Source organism: Schistocerca nitens, chromosome 5 (genome assembly GCF_023898315.1).
Source record: "Schistocerca nitens isolate TAMUIC-IGC-003100 chromosome 5, iqSchNite1.1, whole genome shotgun sequence".
NCBI lineage: Eukaryota > Metazoa > Arthropoda > Insecta > Orthoptera > Acrididae > Schistocerca > Schistocerca nitens.
The window spans coordinates 224,833,901-224,856,108 of record NC_064618.1 but is presented as its reverse complement, the minus strand read 5'-3'; the positions used below and the strand labels follow the sequence as shown (position 1 = coordinate 224,856,108).

Here is a 22,208-nt window from a genome sequence, read left to right as displayed (position 1 = left end):
AGAAGAGCCTGGTGGACTTACTCCACGAGCACCAGCTGAGGATGCTGCTACACCTCCTGTGTCCTCCAGCTAGACATCAAGCTGTGCAGCCACTGTGCCTCTTCAGGCCAGGTGTGGCTGTTTCGGCATGAACTTTTGGACGTGACGCTAAGTGGGTTCCAATTGTCATTGCCAGATGCCAAGGGTAGCATCACTGCAAAATCTGCATGGAGGACAGCCTCTGCTCGAGGCACCGTGATCAGCTTCACCTTGACATGAATGGCCTGGCACCCCCTAATGTGACACCACTGCCTCCAAGTCCATCCACCTTGGGCGTCATATAACCTGCTGCTGCCGGTTCTCCGCTCCTGTGCAGGCGAAAACATCTGTCCTCGGACCAGCAGTTCCCCTATTGCCTCTGACACCATCATCAGGGATTCCGTCATTCATTCCTGAGCAACCGCTGATATCAGTATCATCAGCACCCCAAGCACCATCACCAGAACCAATGCCCCAGGCTGACACTGAAAGGCCCCAGCATTGACAGTGTAGCCGTATGGTTTGACAAGGGGAAGATGGGCACATTCTTGTCCAAAACACTTCAAACTGTATGCTTCTGTTGCAGCACGCCACCTTAACCAAAGCCAAACAGATAAGAAGGCCACACATATGGTAGAACTGTAGGGTACCTCAGACTTTTGAGTGTGTATGGGGGGGGGGGGGAGATGGGGGAGGGGGGGGGGGGTTAGCCGAGCTACACTCAGCATCAGTTCCCTATGTGTATTGCTACTGCTCTTTGTGTATGTAAGTGGTTCCAGTTGAATGTTACTTAAATACTGTGTTCAAGTTGTTAATGCTTCTGTAGAATAAAGTTGTGACCAGTCTACTACTGGTAATATTGTACTTATGCCTATAACAACAGTACTGATATTGCTTGTCTCATTTTTGTGTCATTCTTTACCACTGTTGGCCCGACAGAATGTATAAGAAGCTGCACTTCACAACTTGTTAATCAGCGGTAAATTGGAAATTACTGCACATCATCAACTGGCAGTTCCCAAATTAGCACGTGGATTGCATCATTTAATTAATTTCTCCAATTTGTCCACACCCTTTTTTTCACTCACTTTTCTCCTTTTATTTTGCTGCAAATAGTTGTTATCACTACAGTGACAGTGATTAGCTTCTTGTGTAGTCTCTCCACTACTGAATGCAAAGGCTATCTAGTAGTCCAGAGAGTGCTTGCAAGAGCAATTTCTGTAGTGAGATGTTGAGGTTCTCTTGAGAGTAAATGTCATCAAAAACTACTCTCAGGTGAACACTGTCCTGAGAATGACTCTTGTGAATTATTGTCATGAATTCTTTAAGTGCACACCCACTTTCAGCGTCAGAGCTTTTAAAGATATGTGATTCAATAAGGCAGAAGGAATAGATAAAACTCCTTTGGAATTCCTAAAATTATCAGGCGAGTGGGAGCCAAATTACGGTTTGTACAATCCATGAGTCTCGAGATATACTACCAGACTTCCAGAAAAATATCACCCACACAATTCCAGAGATAGCAAGAGCAGATTATTGCATTATCAGCCAAATAGCTCATTCAACCAATCTACAGAAGAATGGAAAAGAAAACTGAAGGTTCATTGGATGGTGATAAGCACCAGAGAGGTGGTTCTGATGCACTTGATAATGAAAGCAAGACTTAAGAAAAACCAAGACACATTAACTGAATCTGTTGACCTAGAAAAAGCTTTTGATAATGTGAAGTAGTGCAAGATGTTCAAAAGTCTCAGGAAAGTATGTGTAATCTTTATACAAAGGTGAGCAATATACAGTCTGAACAGGAACAAAGAGGGAAGAATGATAATGGAACACCAAGGGAGAAGTGCTTGAATTAGAAAAGGTATAAGACACGGATATACTCTTTTGCCAATACTGTTCAATCTGTACATCGAAGAAACAGATGCTGAAATAAATGAAAGGTCCAGGAGTGGGACGAATATTCAAGGTGAAAGGATATCAATGACAAGATTTGCTGATGGTGCTGCTACCATCATTGAAAGTGAGGAAGACTTGCAGGACCTTTTGAATGGAATTAGCTGTCTAATCATTCCACACTGTGGACTAAACGTAATCCAAAGAAAGATGAAAGTAATGAGGAATGGAATAAATAACTACAACAAACTTAACATCAAAACTGGGGACGGGAAGTTGATGAAGTGAAGGAAATCTGCTACCTCAGAAGCAAAATAACACTAAGCACAAAGCAGGAGGATACAAAAATCAGGCTAGCACAAGAAATGACAGCATTCCTGGCTAACAGAGGTCTGCTAGTGCGAACAATAGGCCTTAATTTGAGGAAGAAATATCTGAGAGTCTACATATGGAGCACAACATTGTGTGGCAGTGAATCATGGAATATAAAAAAACTGGAAAAGAAGAAAATTAAGGCATTTTAGATGAGCTGAATAGAAGGAAGTTGAAAATTAGAATGAGCTGAATAGAAGGAAGTTGAAAATTAGATGGACTGGTAAAATGAGAAATGAGGACATTCTTCACAGAATCAGGGAGGAGATGAAAATGCAGAAAAAACTGACAAGAAGAACAGACAGGATATGTGTTAAAACATCATAGAATAACTTACATGGTACCAGAGGAAGCTGCACAGAGTAAAAACTGTAGTAGCAGACAGGGATCAGAATACATCCAACAAGTAATTGAGTAGATTAACTGCAAGTGCTACTCTGAGATTAAGAGCATCACACAGGCCATGAATTCATGGCAGATCATATCAAACCAGTCAGAAGATGAATGCCCCCCCCCCCCCCTCCCAAATAATAATAATAATAATAATAATTAACTGCCTAAGAATTGACCTGTTTTGTCAAAACTATAGCAGCCGTAAGTTGTTTATAAATTTATTTTTATACTCAGTTTAGTTTACACAGTCCAGTTTTAGGATGAATTTGCAGCCACATTGGGTTAATTAGTTATTTGCATGTTCCATAGATAATAATTCTGATCTCTTCGCGTGATGCAGAACATTTCAGTTAATTAACAAATGTGATACACTTTATCTGTTAGAAAATATGGCAACACACAGACTATTTGCATTAATATTAGATTAACTTTATTTTTTTTACAATGATTTATACCTAACTGTATGTATATTCTTTTGCAGGAATGTTCTTGTAGACTGTTAATACTTTTAGATTAAACAAGACCACCCACTGAAAAGCAGAAGCATTGAATTCTTGATAGGAACACACAAAAGAAAGAAAACTTTCTAGCTTTTGGAGTTATCCTTTGGCAAGCTAGAGTAAAATACACACACATTCTCTCTCTCTCTCTCTCTCTCTCTCTCTCTCTCTCTCTCTCTCTCTCTCTCACTCTCCACCTCACACACACACACACACACACACACACACACACACACACACACATGTACATTCCTATGCCCATACATGGTGCCATCTGAACTAACAGTGACAATGCTGTTTTTCAATAGGTGGACTGGTTGTGGTGGAGGTAATGTCGGGTGGGATGGATACAGGGGAGGGAGGTCAGAGGTGAGAGGCAGGGAGAGGGACTGGGGGTGGGTGGGTAGTGGCTCACAGAGAGGTGCCACCTAGTCAGCTACCAGGAATTCCTTACCTCCAACTTGGCCTCACCATCCTTCCTGGGAAAAACAACTGTATACAACCTGAAAACAGACCCAGACCTAATCATCCTCCCTGGAGACAAGGGCTCTATGACTGTCTTGATGAGTCACAGTGACTACCTGATGGAAGGTGTCCCCCAACTGTCCAACTCCTCCACCTGCAAGCTCTGCCAGAATGATCCCATCTGGAAGTCCAACATAATCTCCACTCCCACTGAATTTCATAGGCCCTTCCCAGAAGCTCTCACTTGAGTCCATCACCCTCCTCACAGCAACAACACCTTGCACACCCACCTTCTACGTGCTACCCAAAACCCACAAATCTGACAATCCTGGACATCCCACTGTAGCTGGCTATAGTGCTCCCACTGAAAGAAATTCCACTCTTGGTGACCAACATATCCAACCAAATGCCCGAAATCTAGCCTCCCATATCAATGATTCTAACCACTTCCTTCACTGACTTTCCACCATCCCCACCCCTTTACCTCCTAGTTTCCTACTCATCACTGTTGATGCTACCTCCATATACACCAACATCCCTCATGCTCATGGCCTTATTGCTGTCAAACACTACCTCTCCCAACATCCTTCAGACTCCAAACCAATACATCATACCAACTATATCCTGATCCACAACTACTTTCCATCTGTAGGGAAAGTTTACAAACAAGTTTGCAGCAGAGTCATGGGTATCCACATGGCACCCTGATATGCTGACCTGTTTTTGAGCCATTTAGAGTAAAGCTTTCTAGCCTCCCAAAACTCCCAACCTCTAGTCTGGTTCAGGTTCATTGATGATATCTTCATGATCTGGACTCAGGGCCAAGACACCTTACCCATGTATCTTCACAACCTCTGTAACTTTGCTCCCATCTGATTCATCTGCTCCTCCTCTACCCCAAGTGCCACCTTCCTGGGCATCTACCTCCACCTCTCTGATGACACCATCCACACCTCTGTCCACATTAAACCCACTAATCACTAACAGTAACTGCATTTTGACAGCTGACACTCCTTCCACACTAAAAATTCCTCTCACACAGCATAGCCATCTGTGGACAACATACTTGCAGTGATGAGAACTCCCTTTCCCAGTATGCTTAAGTCCTCACAAAGGCCGTCACAGACAGGCAATACCCTCCAAACTTAATCCACAAACAGATTACAAGTGCCATATCATCATGTGCATTGCATGTGGTAGAGGTGGGGAAAAATAGACAGGTCAGAAAATGAAAGATGGGCAAAACTAAAAGGGAGTGAAGGAAGGGATGGTTACTGTGACAAAATACTGAGACCAAAGAAATTAATGTAAATTAGAACTAGGTGGGTGCTGAGAACCAAGGACATGTAATACCAGTTCCCACCTGAGGAGTTCTCAGAAACTAGTGTCCGAAGGAATAATACAAATGACATATGTCATGAAAGATGCTGAGATCACAACCTTCATGTTGTAGAGCACACTCTGCAATAGGATATTTTATGTTGCCAGTATACACCCTCTTCCACCTATACCTATTCATTCTAACTGACAACTTGGTAGCAGTCATGTCAGCGTAAGAGGCTGAACAGTGTTTACATAACAGCTGGTATGCGATATGTCAGCTCACAGTGGAACTCCCTTTGATAGTATATGTTTTGTCAGTTACAGGACTGGTATAGTTGATGGTAGAAGGGTGCATAGGCCAAGTCTTACATCTACATCTACATCTACATTTATACTCCGCAAGCCACCCAACGGTGTGTGGCGGAGGGCACTTTATGTGCCACTGTCATTACCTCCCTTTCCTGTTCCAGTCACATATGGTTCGTGGGAAGAACGACTGTCTGAAAGCCTCCGTGCGTGCTCTAATCTCTCTAATTTTACATTCGTGATCTCCTCGGGAGGTATAAGTAGGGGGAAGCAATATATTCGATACCTCATCCAGAAACGCACCCTCTCAAAACCTGGCGAGCAAGCTACACCGTGATGCAGAGCGCCTCTCTTGCAGAGTCTGCCACTTGAGTTTATTAAACATCTCCGTAATGCTATCACGGTTACCAAATAACCCTGTGACGAAACGTGCCACTCTTCTTTGGATCTTCTCTACCTCCTCCGTCAACCCGATCTGGTACAGATCCCACACTGATGAGCAATACTCAAGTATAGGTCGAACAAGTGTTTTGTAAGCCACCTCCTTTGTTGATGAACAACATTTTCTAAGCACTCTCCCAATGAATCTCAACCTGGTACCCGCCTTACCAACAATTAACTTACAGTGGGGAAAGTCGCAGGGCTGGGCACCATATGGTAGGAAAATGGGTGCAGAAAGAACATAGGGTCTGACAAGAACAGTACAGAAATTTTGGAGCCCAATGAAAAGCTATTCCAGGTGTGACAGGCATGACATCAGACAGAATAGACCTCATTTCAGAGTATGATTTTATGAAGTCATAGCCTTGTCAAAGTAGCTTATTAATATATTCAAGATCAGGATAATACTAAGTGACAAATGTTCTCTTAAACTGTTTTTGAGAGGGAACAGCAGTACCAGGATTGGATGTGAAGGTCTGGGAAATCTGCTTTTGAACTAATCTGGTGGGGTAATTATGTACTGTGAAGGCTGAGATGAGAATGATGGTGTATACTGCATCTGAAGAAATATGTTTATCTTGAATGCCACGGCTGTATGGGAGTGAAAATTTGATTTGGAAAGGATGGCAACTGTCACAATGTAAGTATGCTTGTTTGTTCATAGCTCTAATGTGAACACAAGCATGTAACTGATCTTTGATGAGGATGAGGTCAATTCCAGGCAAAGTGGCATGGGATTCAGAATAGGACCATGTGAAATTTAATGGGGAAATTGTATGTAGAGATTCCAGAATTTTAACAGATCAGCTTCATCATGAGTCCATACAGCAAAGATGTCATCATCTAAATCAAAACCAGGGACTGAAGTCTTATGGCTCCCAGGAAAGCTCCCTCCAAGACCCACAAAAAGGCTGGCATTGTAAGGAGCCATTGTGATTCCCATGGCTGTGCACCAGAGCTGTTTGTATGTCAGCCCCTCAAAAGTAAAGTAGTTGTTGATAAGTATAAAGTTGATTAAAGTGAGTAGGAAGGATTTCATAGGTTTGGAATCAGGTGGGCGCTGACTGAGGGAATGTTCATCAGCAGACAGACCATGTATGTGGGGGTTGTTTGTGTAGAGGGAGTTAGCATCAATGGTGACAAGCAAGGTGTGGGGTGGGGATGGGGCAGGCACAGATTTCAGATGATGTAGGAAATGTTTGGTGTGTTTATTATAAGAGGGAAGTCTTTGTCCTATAGGTTGCAGGTGTTGATCAGCTAAAGTCAACTGCAAATATCACTTTTCAACCTGACATTGAACCCTGACTTGAATAGTTACAACTATGATCCCAACTTGATCCACCACCACTGCCTCAAAACCATCCCCTACAAATCTCCCACAAATGCCTCACATCCAGTGTTGCTTCGCAAGCCTTTCTCATATCCCCACAACCAATTCTGACCTCTTCTCTACAAAATTAAGGGTTCTCTGTTCCCTAAAAATCAGTGACTCCATCATTACCCTCACAACAGACAAGGGATCTACCACTGTGGTACTAGACTGACTAGAGTATGTAAGTGTGCCAGCTGTCTGACATCTTGACGTAAAACATTTGCCATCAAGATTCCATCCCTATGATATAAACTGACCTGCAGTTGCTCCTTAATACCTCAGTTTCCTCACAAGGACAAACACCTCAGTCCATAGAGTTTCTTACCCCACATAAACCATGAAACCTCACCTTTTACCTTCATCCTAAGATTGACAAATCCAGTCACCTTGGCCATTCCATAGTTGCTGGCTTCGAAGCACCCACCGAACTTATATTTTCCTTAATTGATAAACACCAGCAGTCTATCCTATGTTGAAGACATCAACCATTTCCTAGACCATCTGAAATCTGTGCCTGAATCACTCCCAAGACACATCTTGTTTGTCACCGCTGATGCCACCTGCCTCCATACCATCACCCCCATGTACGTGGTCTGCCTGCTGCTGAACATTTACTTAGTCAGCACCCACCTGATTCCAAACCTAGGACATCCTTCCTGCTCACTTTAATCAACTTTATACGTACCAACAACTACTTTACCTTTGAGGGGCACACGTACAGACAGATCGGGCACAGCCAGGGGAACCAGGTTGGCTCTTTCCTGTACCAACCTTTTCATTGGTTGCTTGGGAGGGGCTTTCCTGGATCCATACACCTTCAGCACTTAGTTTGGTTTAGATACATTGATGAAATCTTTGGCATACGGACCCATAGTGAGACTGACCTGTTAAAATTCTTGGGAACTCTAAATATATTCTCCCAATTTGATTTCCTATGGTTCTATTCTGAGTCCCATGCCATTTTCCTTGACAATGACCTCATCCTCACTGAAGGTTGGCTACACACTTCTGTTTACATTAAACCTATGAACAAACAAAAGTACTTACATTTTGACAGTTGCCACACTTTTTATGTTGAATGCCTTGGCATTTGAGGCAAATGTATTTCTTCAGATGCAGACTCTTTACATCAGTACACCACCGTTCTCACCTCAGCCTTCACTGGCTGTAATTACCCCACTAGCCTAGTTCAAAAGCAGATTTCCTGGGCCATTACATCCAATCCTGCTATTGCTGATCCCTCCAAAAATAGATGTACTCCTATTGTCACTCAGTTTTATCCTAGTTTTGAATATATTAATTAGCTACTTTGACAAGGCTATGACTACCTAAAATGATGCCCTGAAATGAGGTCCATTCTGTCCAACATTTTGCCCACCACACCTAGAATAGCTTTTTGTTGCCCTCCCAAACTTCACAATATCATTGCCAGACCCTACGTTCCTTCTGCACCCATTTCCCTACCATATAGCTCTTACCCCTGTGACTGCCCCACTGTAAGACTTGTCCTATGCATCCTCCTACCACCTCCCTTATTAGCTCTGTAATTGGCAAAACATACACTAACAAAAGGAAGGCCACCTGAAAAAGAATACGTGTCATACTCCAGCTCTTGTATAACCACTGCCTGGCCTTTTACAAAATGGTTCAAATGGCTCTGAGTACTATGGGACTTAAAATCTGAGGTCATCAGTCCCCTAACTAACCTAAGGACATCACACACATCCATGCCCGAGGCAGGATTCGAACCTGCGACCGTAGCGGTCGCGTAGTTCCAGACTGAAGCGCCTAGAACCGCTCAGCCACAACAGCTGGCTGGCCTTTTACATCAGCATGACTTCCACCAAATTATAAGTTAGGATGAATGGGCTTAGGCGAAGGGTATACTAAGCAGCACACAATATCCTGTTGCAGTGCATGCTCTACAACACGATAGTCATGTCCTCGTATCTGTTTCATCACAGGTACCATCTGGATTCTTTCCCCAGACACCATATTCTGAGAACTCTGCAGGTGGGTATTGGTGTTACATGTCCTTGGTTCTTGCCATCCACATAGCCTTAATTTACATTAATATATCCAGCCTCAGCATTTCATTTCAGTAAGTATTACTTTTTTACAGCTTTCATTTTTTGACCTGTCTATTTTTCCATGCCCCCCCCCCCCCCCCACACACACACACACACACACTTCTCCCACATATAATGTCCACTCTTATTTATTAACTAGTGCACAATGTTTTGTCAATAATCTCTGCCTTACATATTACCCTATCTTCCACCTTTAAGCTCTCAAGTTTTCAAATCTTGTGTGGTGCTGTCTCCAACAATCAATCTTTCCTTCTCATCCCATCCTCTAAGTAAACCCTGACCTGGGTTTTGTGTGACTTTTCTGAACTCTCACCATTTCCTAAACATCACCAATCCCTTTCCTACACCCCTCTTGCTTCCCCTTCAACATTTCTATCAGAAGCAGGAGCAACTGGCTCTGAAAGCTTGAAAATTTAAATTCCTTTTTATGTGTGTTGTCCTGCCAGTGCTTGGTGAGTAGACTTTTTTTATCCATCTAATTACATTATATTTTCAAAAAATGATTATCTTCAATTAAAGGTTTTATTAAGGTTTATACCCCCTGATATAATCACTAATCATGCTTTATTTTAAACTGTGTTCATTAATACATGTCACTGCATGTTTGAGGGTCATTTCATCATCTGGTAATCATTCAGAATAAATGTTGCACTTATTTGTAAGCTTAACATAATATATACATCACATAAAGGTTAACCTAAACTTTGCGATGTTACTGATGCAATTTCTTGTGGGATGTTGGTGGTGTTTCGCTTCTGGTGTTTCTGACTTTATTATTAACTATGTATGTAGATCTAGATTACCTAATGAACAATTATTGCAAGTTCAAGTTTGTAAATTATCTATGTTTTACTGTGATTTAAATACTGGATTTTGTCCCTTCACATTCGCCCACTGGTTGCTACATAGTTGCATTAGGTCTCAAGGCATTCTTAAATACCATCACATAAATTTGAACTTGCAACTGACAATAATTATTCATCTTTGATGTATTAAGTAATAATAGTGTCTGATTTACCAGAATTAAAACATCCACACAAAGCTGTAACAATAACATTGCAAAATTTAGGTTCTACATCTACATCTACATCAATACTCCACAAGCCACCTTATGGCACATGAAGGAGGGTACGTCAAACCACTACTAGTCATTTCCTTTCTTGTTCCACTCACAAATGCAATGAGGGAAAAACAACTGTCCAAATGTCTCCATACGGGCCTTAATTTCTCACATGTTATCTTCATGATCCTTAGGCACAATGTATATTAGAGGCAACAGAATTGTTCTGCAGTCAGTTTCAAATTCATGTTTTCTAAATTTTCTTAATAGTGTTCCTTGAGAAGACTGCTATCTTCCCTCCAAGGATTCCCATTTCGGTTCCCAAAGCATCTCTTGCATGTACCGAGACCAATTTCTTATAAATTTGTGGCCAAGTATAATGCTACGGAGAAGTCTGGGGAAGGTTATGCTAACCCAGCGAGGAAACCTCGTTTGATGAAACACATGTCACAAACTGCGGCAGTCATTGAAAAGGTTCAGGTGCTGATTTTGGAGGACCTGGGGCAATTGCTGAGGAAATTAGTGTCAGTATTGAATGTCAGTGAGAGAACAATGTATCGAATGGCAGAAGAGGACCTCACATGAAGTATTTAGTCCAAAACTGGCTATTGGATAATGTTGACATGTTGTGGCCAAAGGAGTGCTGGCCCCTGAATAGCTCGGATTTGAACCCCCTCAACTACTATGTTTGGAGTATAGTTGAAAGAGTTATCAAAAAGATGAGACACCCTAATGTTGAATCTCTACGCATTGCTATCAAAGCAGCATTCGCAAATATGGACAGTGCTGTTTTACAGAGTGCTTGAGATCACTTCAGGTCAAGATTGGAGGTGGTCATTGCAGCTGAAGGGGGTTACATTGAGTAATGTTACTCTTGAAAGATTCTACTGCTTATATGTAAAAGGATTTTCATTTTGCATTAATAAATTTAGTTTTTAAAAGAAGTTTCATTTGTCCGGATAAGTGCCGCACCCTGTACATCTAGAGGTAGCTGCTATTGTTCACATCAACAAGAAATGTTGTCTAAGTCATCCTCCTACAGTCACTCAAATTTGCACCTTACCGTACACCACAGTATCATCAGCAAACAACTCAGATAGCTGCCCACCCTGTTCTCCAAATCATTTATAAATATGGAGAATAATAGCAGTCATATCATACTACTGTGGGGCATTCCTGATGACACCCTTGTCTTTGATGAACACTCACCATTGAGGACAATATACAGGGCTCTGTAGCTTAGGAAGTCTTCGTGCCACTCACATCACTTTCTGGAAATCTAGAAACATGGTATCTGCCTGATGCCCTTCATCCATAGTTCGCAGTAAATCTTGTGAGACAAAGACAAGCTGAGTTTCACACGAACAATGCTTTCTATAACCATGCTGATTCATGGACATAAGCTTCTATGTCTCAAGAATATTTATTATATTCAAACCTTAATTTAAACATTTCATTTATAAATTTATATTAAGATTTGCATATAAATGCTACATTTATTCTGAATGATTGCCTGAAGAGAGCTGATGTTTGAAACTTGTAGGGTCATGTATTAATCCACAAAGCTTAAAATAAAGCAAGATTTGTGATTGATACCAGTGTATATAAAATCTAATAAAATCTTATAATATGTTCACAGACTCTCAATCACCGAATATGGCAACAGATATAGTTTTCAAATTAACACATTATTGTATAGCTGATGATGCATCAGAAAATTACACAAAGTAATGAGTGTTCAGGTAAATGCTTTGGAATGATTTATTGCATTTATGAATACTCAGGATGCTGACATACAGCTGCTCCCCTACATTTACATTCTGCGTATGCTGTGAAATCCAATGTGCAGTGTATGATGGTGGATGCTTTGTACCAAAGTTAGCCGCATTCTGTACTGTTCCATCTGCATATAATGCTGACTGGCACATAAATTTAATCTGTGTGGATTCAACACACTCCACTACAGAGTGAAAGATTAATTCTAGAAATAACCCCTTATGCACTGGATAACTCATTTCTTTGCAGTATCATTTCTTCCAGGAGTACGAGTCCAGCAAGGGGTGCAGGAGAGGTTCTGCTCAGGTGAGTAGTAAGAGAGATGTAATTGCCGAAGTGAAGCTGTGGGAGCCAAGAGTCATGTTCAGCCAATAAGAATATTTCTCTTGCTGGTTCATGTCCTAGTCTGTCATGTAATTTTATTCTAACAGGAACTTTCAAAACAACACCTACTTCATTTCAGAGTGACAGAATCACTATGGAAGCTTAAGCTTGCCTGTACATAGCATCAACTCAAACTAGCATAGGAGAAAAGAGATCCACTTGCCATGTTGAGAATATACTGTATACCGTGCATATGTGGAAAAGTCTACATTGGAATGACTGGAAAATCAATCAACACCAGGATAACTGTACATAAGTGGCATTGCAGGTTGTGGTGGGTAGAGAAATTGACCTGGTGGAGCAAGCACTGTGTGAGACCAACCACATAGTGAAATTTGCTAGCACAGAAGTTCTTGCTATGGAGAAGAGCTATTACACCTTCTTGTTCTGGGAAGCTATAGAAATACACAAACATGACAACAGCTTCAACAAGAAAAAACAAAGCCTCAGGGTAAACAGACCATGGATTCCAATGTTGCAGAGAATGACCATTGCAGATAGCAAAGGGAAAACCGCAGTAGTAATAACCATTGAAAAGCCCTTGGATGTTGATGGGCAAGGTACATATAATCTGTGGCCAGGAGCTCAGCTCTAGTCCACCACCAGTGGCCATGAAAGCCTCAACAATTTTGTATCAATTACAGTTGCATTTTCTTACAAAAACCTGTAAAAACTGCATAAATTATCAGAAAAAGAATGTTAGATAATATTCTCAGCATGTCCTACATATACTACTAACATTCAGAGCTATAGTATGGACAGAACAATACTTGCTATTTGAGATCAAAACAGATATGGGAAAGACCCAGTCAGACATTGTGGGTGGGTAGAGTTCCAACAGCACTATAGGTCACAAGGATTAAAGAACACAATTAAAATAAACAGAGCACAGCATGTACTTCACTACCAAAGGGTGTCAGTGCAATGTAAACTAAATATAATGGCCAAATATGAGTACAATGACAGTTATCCTGATGCAACTCATATCCTGCCATCACATTTTCAAGCCTGCCAACCCTTTCTCTTAATCCTGGCTGGTCTGAAGCTGAGGATGATTTATGTTTGTGTCCCAGTACAATACATAGTTTTCATTTATTGGGAAGATTCAAGTCATTCATAAATACAATGCAGTCATACTATGCTCTTTCTGAATGAAAATAAATATTAACTTTCTTCATTTCGCAACAATTCATATTTATACTTCATTAACCTACTTCACAGTCTCTTCTGTTCTTCATGACAAATCATTTTCAACCTGGCTTCTTTTCTGATATATATTTAACTTCCGTTTGTCAAAGTTTATTTACTGTGTTTTTCTTTGTTACTATAAAATTATTCTGACATGACCAAAGCCCTTTTCAGTAGTTCAGATTTCCCATGAAACATATTTACCTGCAGTTACACACACTGTAATCCCGATACATATTGTCACGGAAGAAACTGAGTAGCCCAGTCACTGTGGTGTAGTGGTTATGTTACGAGACTGTTGAATGTAGGGTCATGAGTTCAAAACTCACCTGAAAGGTAAAATTTTAATTTCCATATTCGGTTCGACTACAGTATCCACAAATGTCAGGAATCATTGTAGTCAAATGTTCTGTAACTGTATATGTACCATATGCATTCTGGCCGGAGGCAGTTCGCTCAGTGCTCTTGTATGTGCAAGTGCTGAATAAACCTTAGTTCAGTGAAGTTAGGGTTTGTCATTCATCTAATTACACCTTCTTCTACATGACAATATTAAGTATACTCTTCAACCTTTCTGTCACCACATCCATTCCAAACAAACACTCCCCAAATGACCAATATCGCCTTTGATAAGGATAGAAGCTGATGCAATGAATTAATTAACATAAAGCAATTTTAATTCATTGCTTCAGCTTCTATCCTTTTTGAAGATATAGTTGAGACTCATATGTCTCAAGGAAAATGTAATTCCATCAGATCAATAGATAAATATTTCACAACAGCAGTACACCTAAAGGCTTTTAACCAGTTTAATCTATTGTATACACAACAATACTCACACTGCTTTTGTCATGATTAATGTGCATTACATTTTATTTCAAAATTTAGAAATTTTTGAAGTAATAGATTAACATTAATTACTTCAATATTAGACTTCAATTTTAGCATGTCAAACAATTTTTTTTTACACTACACAAGGTGTATCATAATTAATGATGTAAATACATATAATTGAAAGTACATGATGCTAAAAGCAAAAAAACTCAGTAAACATGAGCTCTAAAATGCATATCTTAAGAGTTATGACCACTGGTTCAGTAGGAGCAATGTATGTCACAGCAGCAAAGATCAAGAAGTGCTCATAGCTCTTCAGGCCCATATTTACAGTACATTTTTTCCTTATTTTGGTTCATACTATCAACTCTCAAAGCATGAAAAGCAGAGAGCTAGTAGTACAAACGCTTTGTTTCATGATATTAAAGATGAGGAAGTGCTCGTAGCTCTTAAGATATTCATTTTAGAGCCCACGTTTACTCAGATTTTTTTGTAATAGTATCATTTACTTTCAACTGTATGCATTTACACCTTTAATAATGAGACACCTAGCAACAGAACAATGGTGTGCAAACTAGTACATATTAAAAGCAAACCTGTTTTATGAGGTCTAGATTTCCATTGCCATCCACTTGCACCCAAGAACCATTTTCTAACTTGGCATACTTCTGAAGTGACCAAACACTATCTGAAAACAATACAAATATATAAAAAACCAAATTATAAATTTGAAGCATAAAGATGCAATAGTGATTTCTTATTTTCTCTCTCAAGTAGAGATAGACATGGAATCATCCAGAAGAAGAATTACACAAACAATTACATCAAAAGTGCAAAAATATTTGAGCCCATCTACATAACATACTTTTATGGTATAGCTACATAGAATGTAAAGGGAAATGGGTAGGTTAAAGTTAGATATAGTGGGAATTAGTGAAGTTCGGTGGCAGGAGGAACAAGACTTCTGGTCAGGTGACTACAGGGTTATAAACACAAAATCAAATAGGGGTAATGCAGGAGTAGGTTTAATAATGAATATGAAAATAGGAACGCGGGTAAGCTACTACAAACAGCTTAGTGAACGCATTATTGTGGCCAAGATAGATACGAAGCCCACACCTACTACAGTAGTACAAGTTTATATGCCAACTAGCTCTGCAGATGACGAAGAAATTGAAGAAATGTATGATGAAATAAAAGAAATTATTCAGGTAATGAAGGGAGACGAAAATTTAATAGTCATGGGTGACTGGAATTCGGTAGTAGGAAAAGGGAGAGAAGGAAATGTAGTAGGTGAATATGGATTGGGGCTAAGAAATGAAAGAGGAAGCCACCTTGTAGAATTTTGCACAGAGCACAACTTAATCATAGCTAACACTTGGTTTAAGAATCATGATAGAAGGTTGTATACATGGAAGAACCCTGGAGATACTAAAAGGTATCAGATAGATTATATAATGGTAAGACAGAGATTTAGGAACCAGGTTTTAAATTGTAAGACATTTCCAGGGGCAGATTTGGACTTTGACCACAATCTATTGGTTATGACCTGTAGATTAAAACTGAAGAAACTGCAAAAAGGTGGGAATTTAAGGAGATGGGACCTGGATAAACTGAAAGAACCAGAGGTTGTACAGAGTTTCAGGGAGAGCATAAGGGAACAATTGACAGGAATGGGGGAAAGAAATACAGTAGAAGAAGAATGGGTAGCTTTGAGGGATGAAGTAGTGAAGGCAGCAGAGGATCAAGTAGGTAAAAAGACGAGGGCTAGTAGAAATCCTTGGGTAACAGAAGAAATATTGAATTTAATTGATGAAAGGAGAAAATATAAAAATGCAGTAAATGAAGCAGGCAAAAAGGAATACAAACGTCTCAAAAATCAGATCGACAGGAAGTGCAAACTGGCTAAGCAGGAATGGCTAGAGGACAAATGTAAGGATGTAGAGGCTTATCTCACTAGGGGTAAGATAGATACTGCCTACAGGAAAATTAAAGAGACCTTTGGAGATAAGACAACCACTTGTATGAACATCAAGAGCTCAGATGGAAACCCAGTTCTAAGCAAAGAAGGGAAAGCAGAAAGGTGGAAGGAGTATATAGAGGGTCTATACAAGGGCGATGTACTTGAGGACAATATTATGGAAATGGAAGAGGATGTAGATGAAGATGAAATGGGAGATACGATACTGCGTGAAGAGTTTGACAGAGCACTGAAAGACCTGAGTCGAAACAAGGCCCCCGGAGTAGACAACATTCCATTGGAACTACTGACGGCCTTGGGAGAGCCAGTCCTGACAAAACTCTACCATCTGGTGAGCAAGATGTATGAAACAGGCGAAATACCCTCAAGAAGAATATAATAATTCCAATCCCAAAGAAAGCAGGGGTTGACAGATGTGAGAATTATCGAACAATCAGTTTAATAAGCCACAGCTGCAAAATACTAACACGAATTCTTTACAAACGAATGGAAAAACTAGTAGAAGCCGACCTCGGGGAAGATCAGTTTGGATTCCGTAGAAATACTGGAACACGTGAGGCAATGCTGACCTTACGCCTTATCTTAGAAGAAAGATTAAGGAAAGGCAAACCTACGTTTCTAGCATTTGTAGACATAGAGAAAGCTTTTGACAATGTTGACTGGAATACTCTCTTTCAAATTCTGAAGGTGGCAGGGGTAAAATACAGGGAGCGAAAGGCTATTTACAATTTGTACAGAAACCAGATGGCAGTTATAAGAGTCGAGGGACATGAAAGGGAAGCAGTGGTTGGGAAGGGAGTAAGACAGGGTTGTAGCCTCTCCCCGATGTCATTCAATCTGTATATTGAGCAAGCAGTAAAGGAAACAAAAGAAAAATTCAGAGTAGGTATTAAAATCCATGGAGAAGAAATAAAAACTTTGAGGTTCGCCGATGACATTGTAATTCTGTCAGAGACAGCAAAGGACTTGGAAGAGCAGTTGAACGGAATGGATGGTGTCTTGAAGGGAGGATATAAGATGAACATCAACAAAAGCAAAACGAGGATAATGGAATGTAGTCAAATTAAGTCGGGTGATGTTGAGGGTATTAGATTAGGAAATGAGACACTTAAAGTAGTAAAGGAGTTTTGCTATTTGGGGAGCAAAATAACTGATGATGGTCGAAGTAGAGAGGATATAAAATGTAGACTGGCAATGGCAAGGAAAGCGTTTCTGAAGAAGAGAAATTTGTTAACATCGAGTATAGATTTAAGTGTCAGGAAGTCTTTTCTGAAAGTATTTGTGAAACATGGATGATAAATAGTTTGGACAAGAAGAGAATAGAAGCTTTCAAAATGTGGTGCTACAGAAGAATGCTGAAGATTAGATGGGTAGATCACATAACTAATGAGGAGGTACTGAATAGGATTGGGGAGAAGAGGAGTTTGTGGCACAACTTGACCAGAAGAAGGGATCGGTTGGTAGGACATGTTCTGAGGCATCAAGGGATCACCAATTTAGTATTGGAGGGCAGCGTGGAGGGTAAAAATCGTAGGGGGAGACCAAGAGATGTATACACTAAGCAGATTCAGAAGGATGTAGGTTGCAGTAGGTACTGGGAGATGAAGAAGCTTGCACAGGATAGAGTAGCATGGAGAGCTGCATCAAACCAGTCTCAGGACTGAAGACCACAACAACAACAACATAGAATGTGAAATAATTTAATATGAGTATTTATAAACCAGTGGGAAAACACTCCTATTTGAGTACAAAAAAGTCGAATGTCTTTTTGTTGAAAAGACTCTGAGAGAAAATTAGAGAACAAGCTGCCTCAATCCTGATTCTGCATTCCTCCTCAAAAATTTTAGCATGTGATCATATTCACACTTTTAGTGCTGAAAGAGAATAGCAAAGAGACAGTGGCAGTGAAAGAGGGAGGAGACAGTGCCAGTGGAAGAAAAAAAAGAGAGGAGACGATGATGGTGGGAGAGTGAAAGCAGCAATGAAAGAGAAGGAGAGACAGATGAAGACAATAACAGTGGGAACCAAACTGTGAGGAGAGGTTGATTGTCAGTGAGAGACAGTGACAATAAAAGAGAAATGGATGGAGAGTGAAGCAATGGGAGCATAATGGAGAGAAGACAAAGGAAATGAAAAATAGGGATGACTGGAGACCAAACAGACTTGGGCAGTCTGAACCCTCCGAGACAAGTGGGTATAGGGGAGGGTGCATTTTGGACAAGAAATTCTAAACACATGAGTATAGGGGAAAATATAAATTGGACCCCCCCCCCCCCCCACCACCACCACCACCACCACCACCAGAATATCTGAGCTGATGAATAGTGAAGACAGTGAGAGCAGGAAAGGAAGACAAAAGAATATGGTGTAAGTGAGGCAGGAGAGAGTGGCACTGGGAAATACTGTAAATCAGTGGGAGAGAAAGGAGACTTTTGGAAAGAGACAGTAGCAGCGAAACATGGTTTAACTACAAAGAGAAACTGGCTAAAGGCTTTAGAATGCTCTGTATTAAAAGAATGCAATTATGTTTGCATGCCATAATTTTTACTCAGAAAGGTGGAATGAGGATTGAGGCAGCTGGTTCCCCACTTTTCTATCGGAGTCTTTTAAAGAAGAACACATTCACCTTTTTTTTTTTTTTGCTCTTACAGGAGCATTTTTTTGGACTTCTTTTCCCTGCTACAGCAGGGTATGCTGCTTATATCAAAAGAATTCTACAGGGAACCAAATAAGTATACATAATTTAAGGTTAACAGCAAATCATTTGCTTTACATTTTTTCTGGATTCTTTGCTCACCAATCACAATTCGTCAAAAATGCCTGGCCTATGAGTTCTGTCTTAAAAGAGTAAAAACTTGATTAGAAATAGTCTATTGCAGTCTTTCCAGTTTTACATAATTTTCACCATTCATTTCCTCCAAATGCAAATTGAGTCCTATATTAAACTAAAATAAAATTAAACAAAAATTTTTACAGCAGTAGCACAAATGTAAGCTGTAAAGTGACCACACCACAAAATAGATGCTTACTCTAGCTTAAAGTGAGCACAGCACTCCCATCCAGTTCATCTTAGACTGTTTTACATGCAAATGCATAACATTTTTAAGCTATATCTACAGTATACCAAACATAGCAGTGTGTAAGTACAAAGAATTTTGTATAACAAAATAATTTTTTGTGAGTGCTAGGTGGCATCATCAAATAATTTCCAAATCAAGACAGCCTTTATTGGTGTGAGTGACCATTATACAAAGACAGCATATCATAAAGCTGTATTGGTGAAAGAATAGCAACTAAAAACATTGATTGGTGACTTAAGAACTCTTGCAATGGCCTCAGAGCCATTGCCATCTGTTCACTACATCAGTGAAAACTGCATTTAAATCTCAGACCAGGTATTACATGCATAAGTATGGTAAATTGGAACCTCAGTTATGAATAATGATATCAAAAAAAGTTTGAAGGTTCCATGAGAAAGTCATCTTAAGAGCATATGATAAAAATTTTGGCAATTTTCCATGAACATAAACTATAGAAGTGGCCATCCCCACAATTGGTACATATGGTACACAAAAGTCATGGTTTTTCAGGTGTGTCCTGACAAAAGATACAGATTTTCAAAAACAGGGAAATGGCATTTCAAGATAAATGTCTAAAGAATGTACAGTTAAAATTTGAGTTATTTTCTGTGGTTAGTTATTTAGATAATGGCGGCCAATATTGCAAAAGTGCCTAAAAACTGGTTTTTGTGGTTTTCTGCATAAGTATGGTAAACTTGAACCTCTGGATCTTGGTAACAGATAATGATATAAAAAAAGTTTTGTAGGTCCCAGAGCACATTATTTTAAGAACATATGGCAAAAATTACAATGATCTGCAGTGAATTGAAATTAATGAAGTGGCTATCCCCATTATTAGTACTTTTCATACCCAAAAAAACATGATTGATTGGAGTTTTCTCAGGAACCATGTGTGTTATAACGTCAAATTGAACACATATTTCAGAACGACACAACACACATAAGTCACAGAGTAAGTCACGTAGAGGACGCGTGTAATTGTGCGGCGGTGCTTTGAATGATCGGCGAGTCACAACAATGTGTGAAGAAATGGTGCTTTTATAAGCCACCTAAGGTCCAGCCTAGACCACACCTAAAGCAAAAGAACCAACTGATTTGCTCAATTTTCCTGGGCTATGGGAAACGTGTAATGTTTAAATTTTAAACATATCTTGTAAGATAGCTACAATATGCCCATACTTCTGATAGATACATCAGGGGTCACTAGGCCAATGGGTATCCAGAACACTTGACCCTTTGTACCTGCGAGCAATAGAACACAAGATATGCCACACAGAAAAATCAAAATTTCACATGCAGCTTTTCAGAACATATCACATATGCACTATCATCCATGGACCAATACAGCAACAATCCACAAAGAAGGGAAGTGATTAAGCATGGCAACTAACAGGACTAAAAAGTTTGCAATTTCAGTTTTCATTCACTCATAATATTATGTATAGCCCTGTTGCTGCAAGAAACAGCTGCTACCAATGCTATAAATTAATTCAGATCCTGCACCTTATCTAAATGTTTCTAATGCCAGACATCACGCCAGACATCCCACATTCTCATCGGTCCCAACTTTTGTCAATGTGATCTGCCATGTGACACACAAAAAGAAAGAATGAAGGCTGATGCTCACAGTAGTTGGTCTTGTTTACATGCTGTTCTAGTTAACAATCAAATCTCACTAAGTATCTGATATATCCTCATTTAATAAACTACACTATTGTCCTTGATTTTAGTATCTGGGTTACTCTCTTGATTTCTGATGTGCTGTCCTATTTCTGACCTTTATTTGTACTTGGATTTGGTCATAGGTTCCTATTATACTATTACTAGTGAAATGCATTGTGTAATAAGAACAGAGTCACAAAAGCGTACTGGTAATGAAGAAGTGCCATATTTCAAGCACATTAGTAATTCAAAGTAGGTCACATAATATTACAACAGATCCATCAACAGCAAGAGCATTGAATTTGCTCCATCATCTGCCAGTGCAGCTGCTTATTGGGGCAGTAAACTTGCATCAACCGACAGTACCCGCCACATTTGCACCAGTATAAGAAAGAAGCATCACTTAGATTAGAATGCTTGGTAAGTGACTAAAATTTAATGAAGTAATTTTTTTTTCAAAAGTAGCTGGGGCCAGAAAAATCCCATTTGTTGAGATGAGACTACAGGATACATTAACTAGCCAGATCTCATTGCTTTTTATGAAATTTGTGAAATGCATCTAGAGCTACATCTGTACTCTGTAAGCCACCTGTAGTGTGTGGTGGAGAGTACCACTATCTGATCTCCCCTTCCCTGTTCCATTTGTGAACAGCAAATGGAAAGAATGATTTTTTAAGTAAACAGTCACATTAGTTCTAATTTCTTAAATTTTCTTGTGATCGTTTTGTGAGAATATGACTATGAAGTATTTTGCGATGGAGTCCTTACATAAAAAGTTCTCGGTTTACTTGCTGTGTCAAGTTTTACCCCTGACGAAGATGACAGAGGTAGTCATCAAAAGCTCGGTATTTTATCCAAATTTGACACGGCAAGTAAACCGAGAACTTTTTATGCATTTTGTAAGAAGTTCGTGGAAAGACGTAATACATTGTCTGATTCTTCCTCAATGGACTCCTCAGAATTTTAATAGTAAACATCTCTCTTGTAGCATCAGCAGCTGAAGTTAGTTGAACATCTCTGTAACTTTCTTGCATTGATTAAACGATCCTGTGATCAAATGCACCACT

At 39.8% G+C, this 22,208-nt stretch overlaps 1 protein-coding gene across 1 annotated transcript in view; it reads right to left on the bottom strand.

The window, feature by feature from the left end:
* The window catches only part of LOC126260821 (uncharacterized), a 162,728-nt gene that overhangs the window by 120,101 nt on the left and 20,419 nt on the right, over positions 1–22,208 (bottom strand). The window contains exon 2 of the mRNA XM_049958205.1: positions 15,015–15,106. Within this exon, the coding sequence (XP_049814162.1) occupies positions 15,015–15,106 (92 nt within the window). The remainder of the gene's footprint in view (positions 1–15,014; positions 15,107–22,208) is intronic.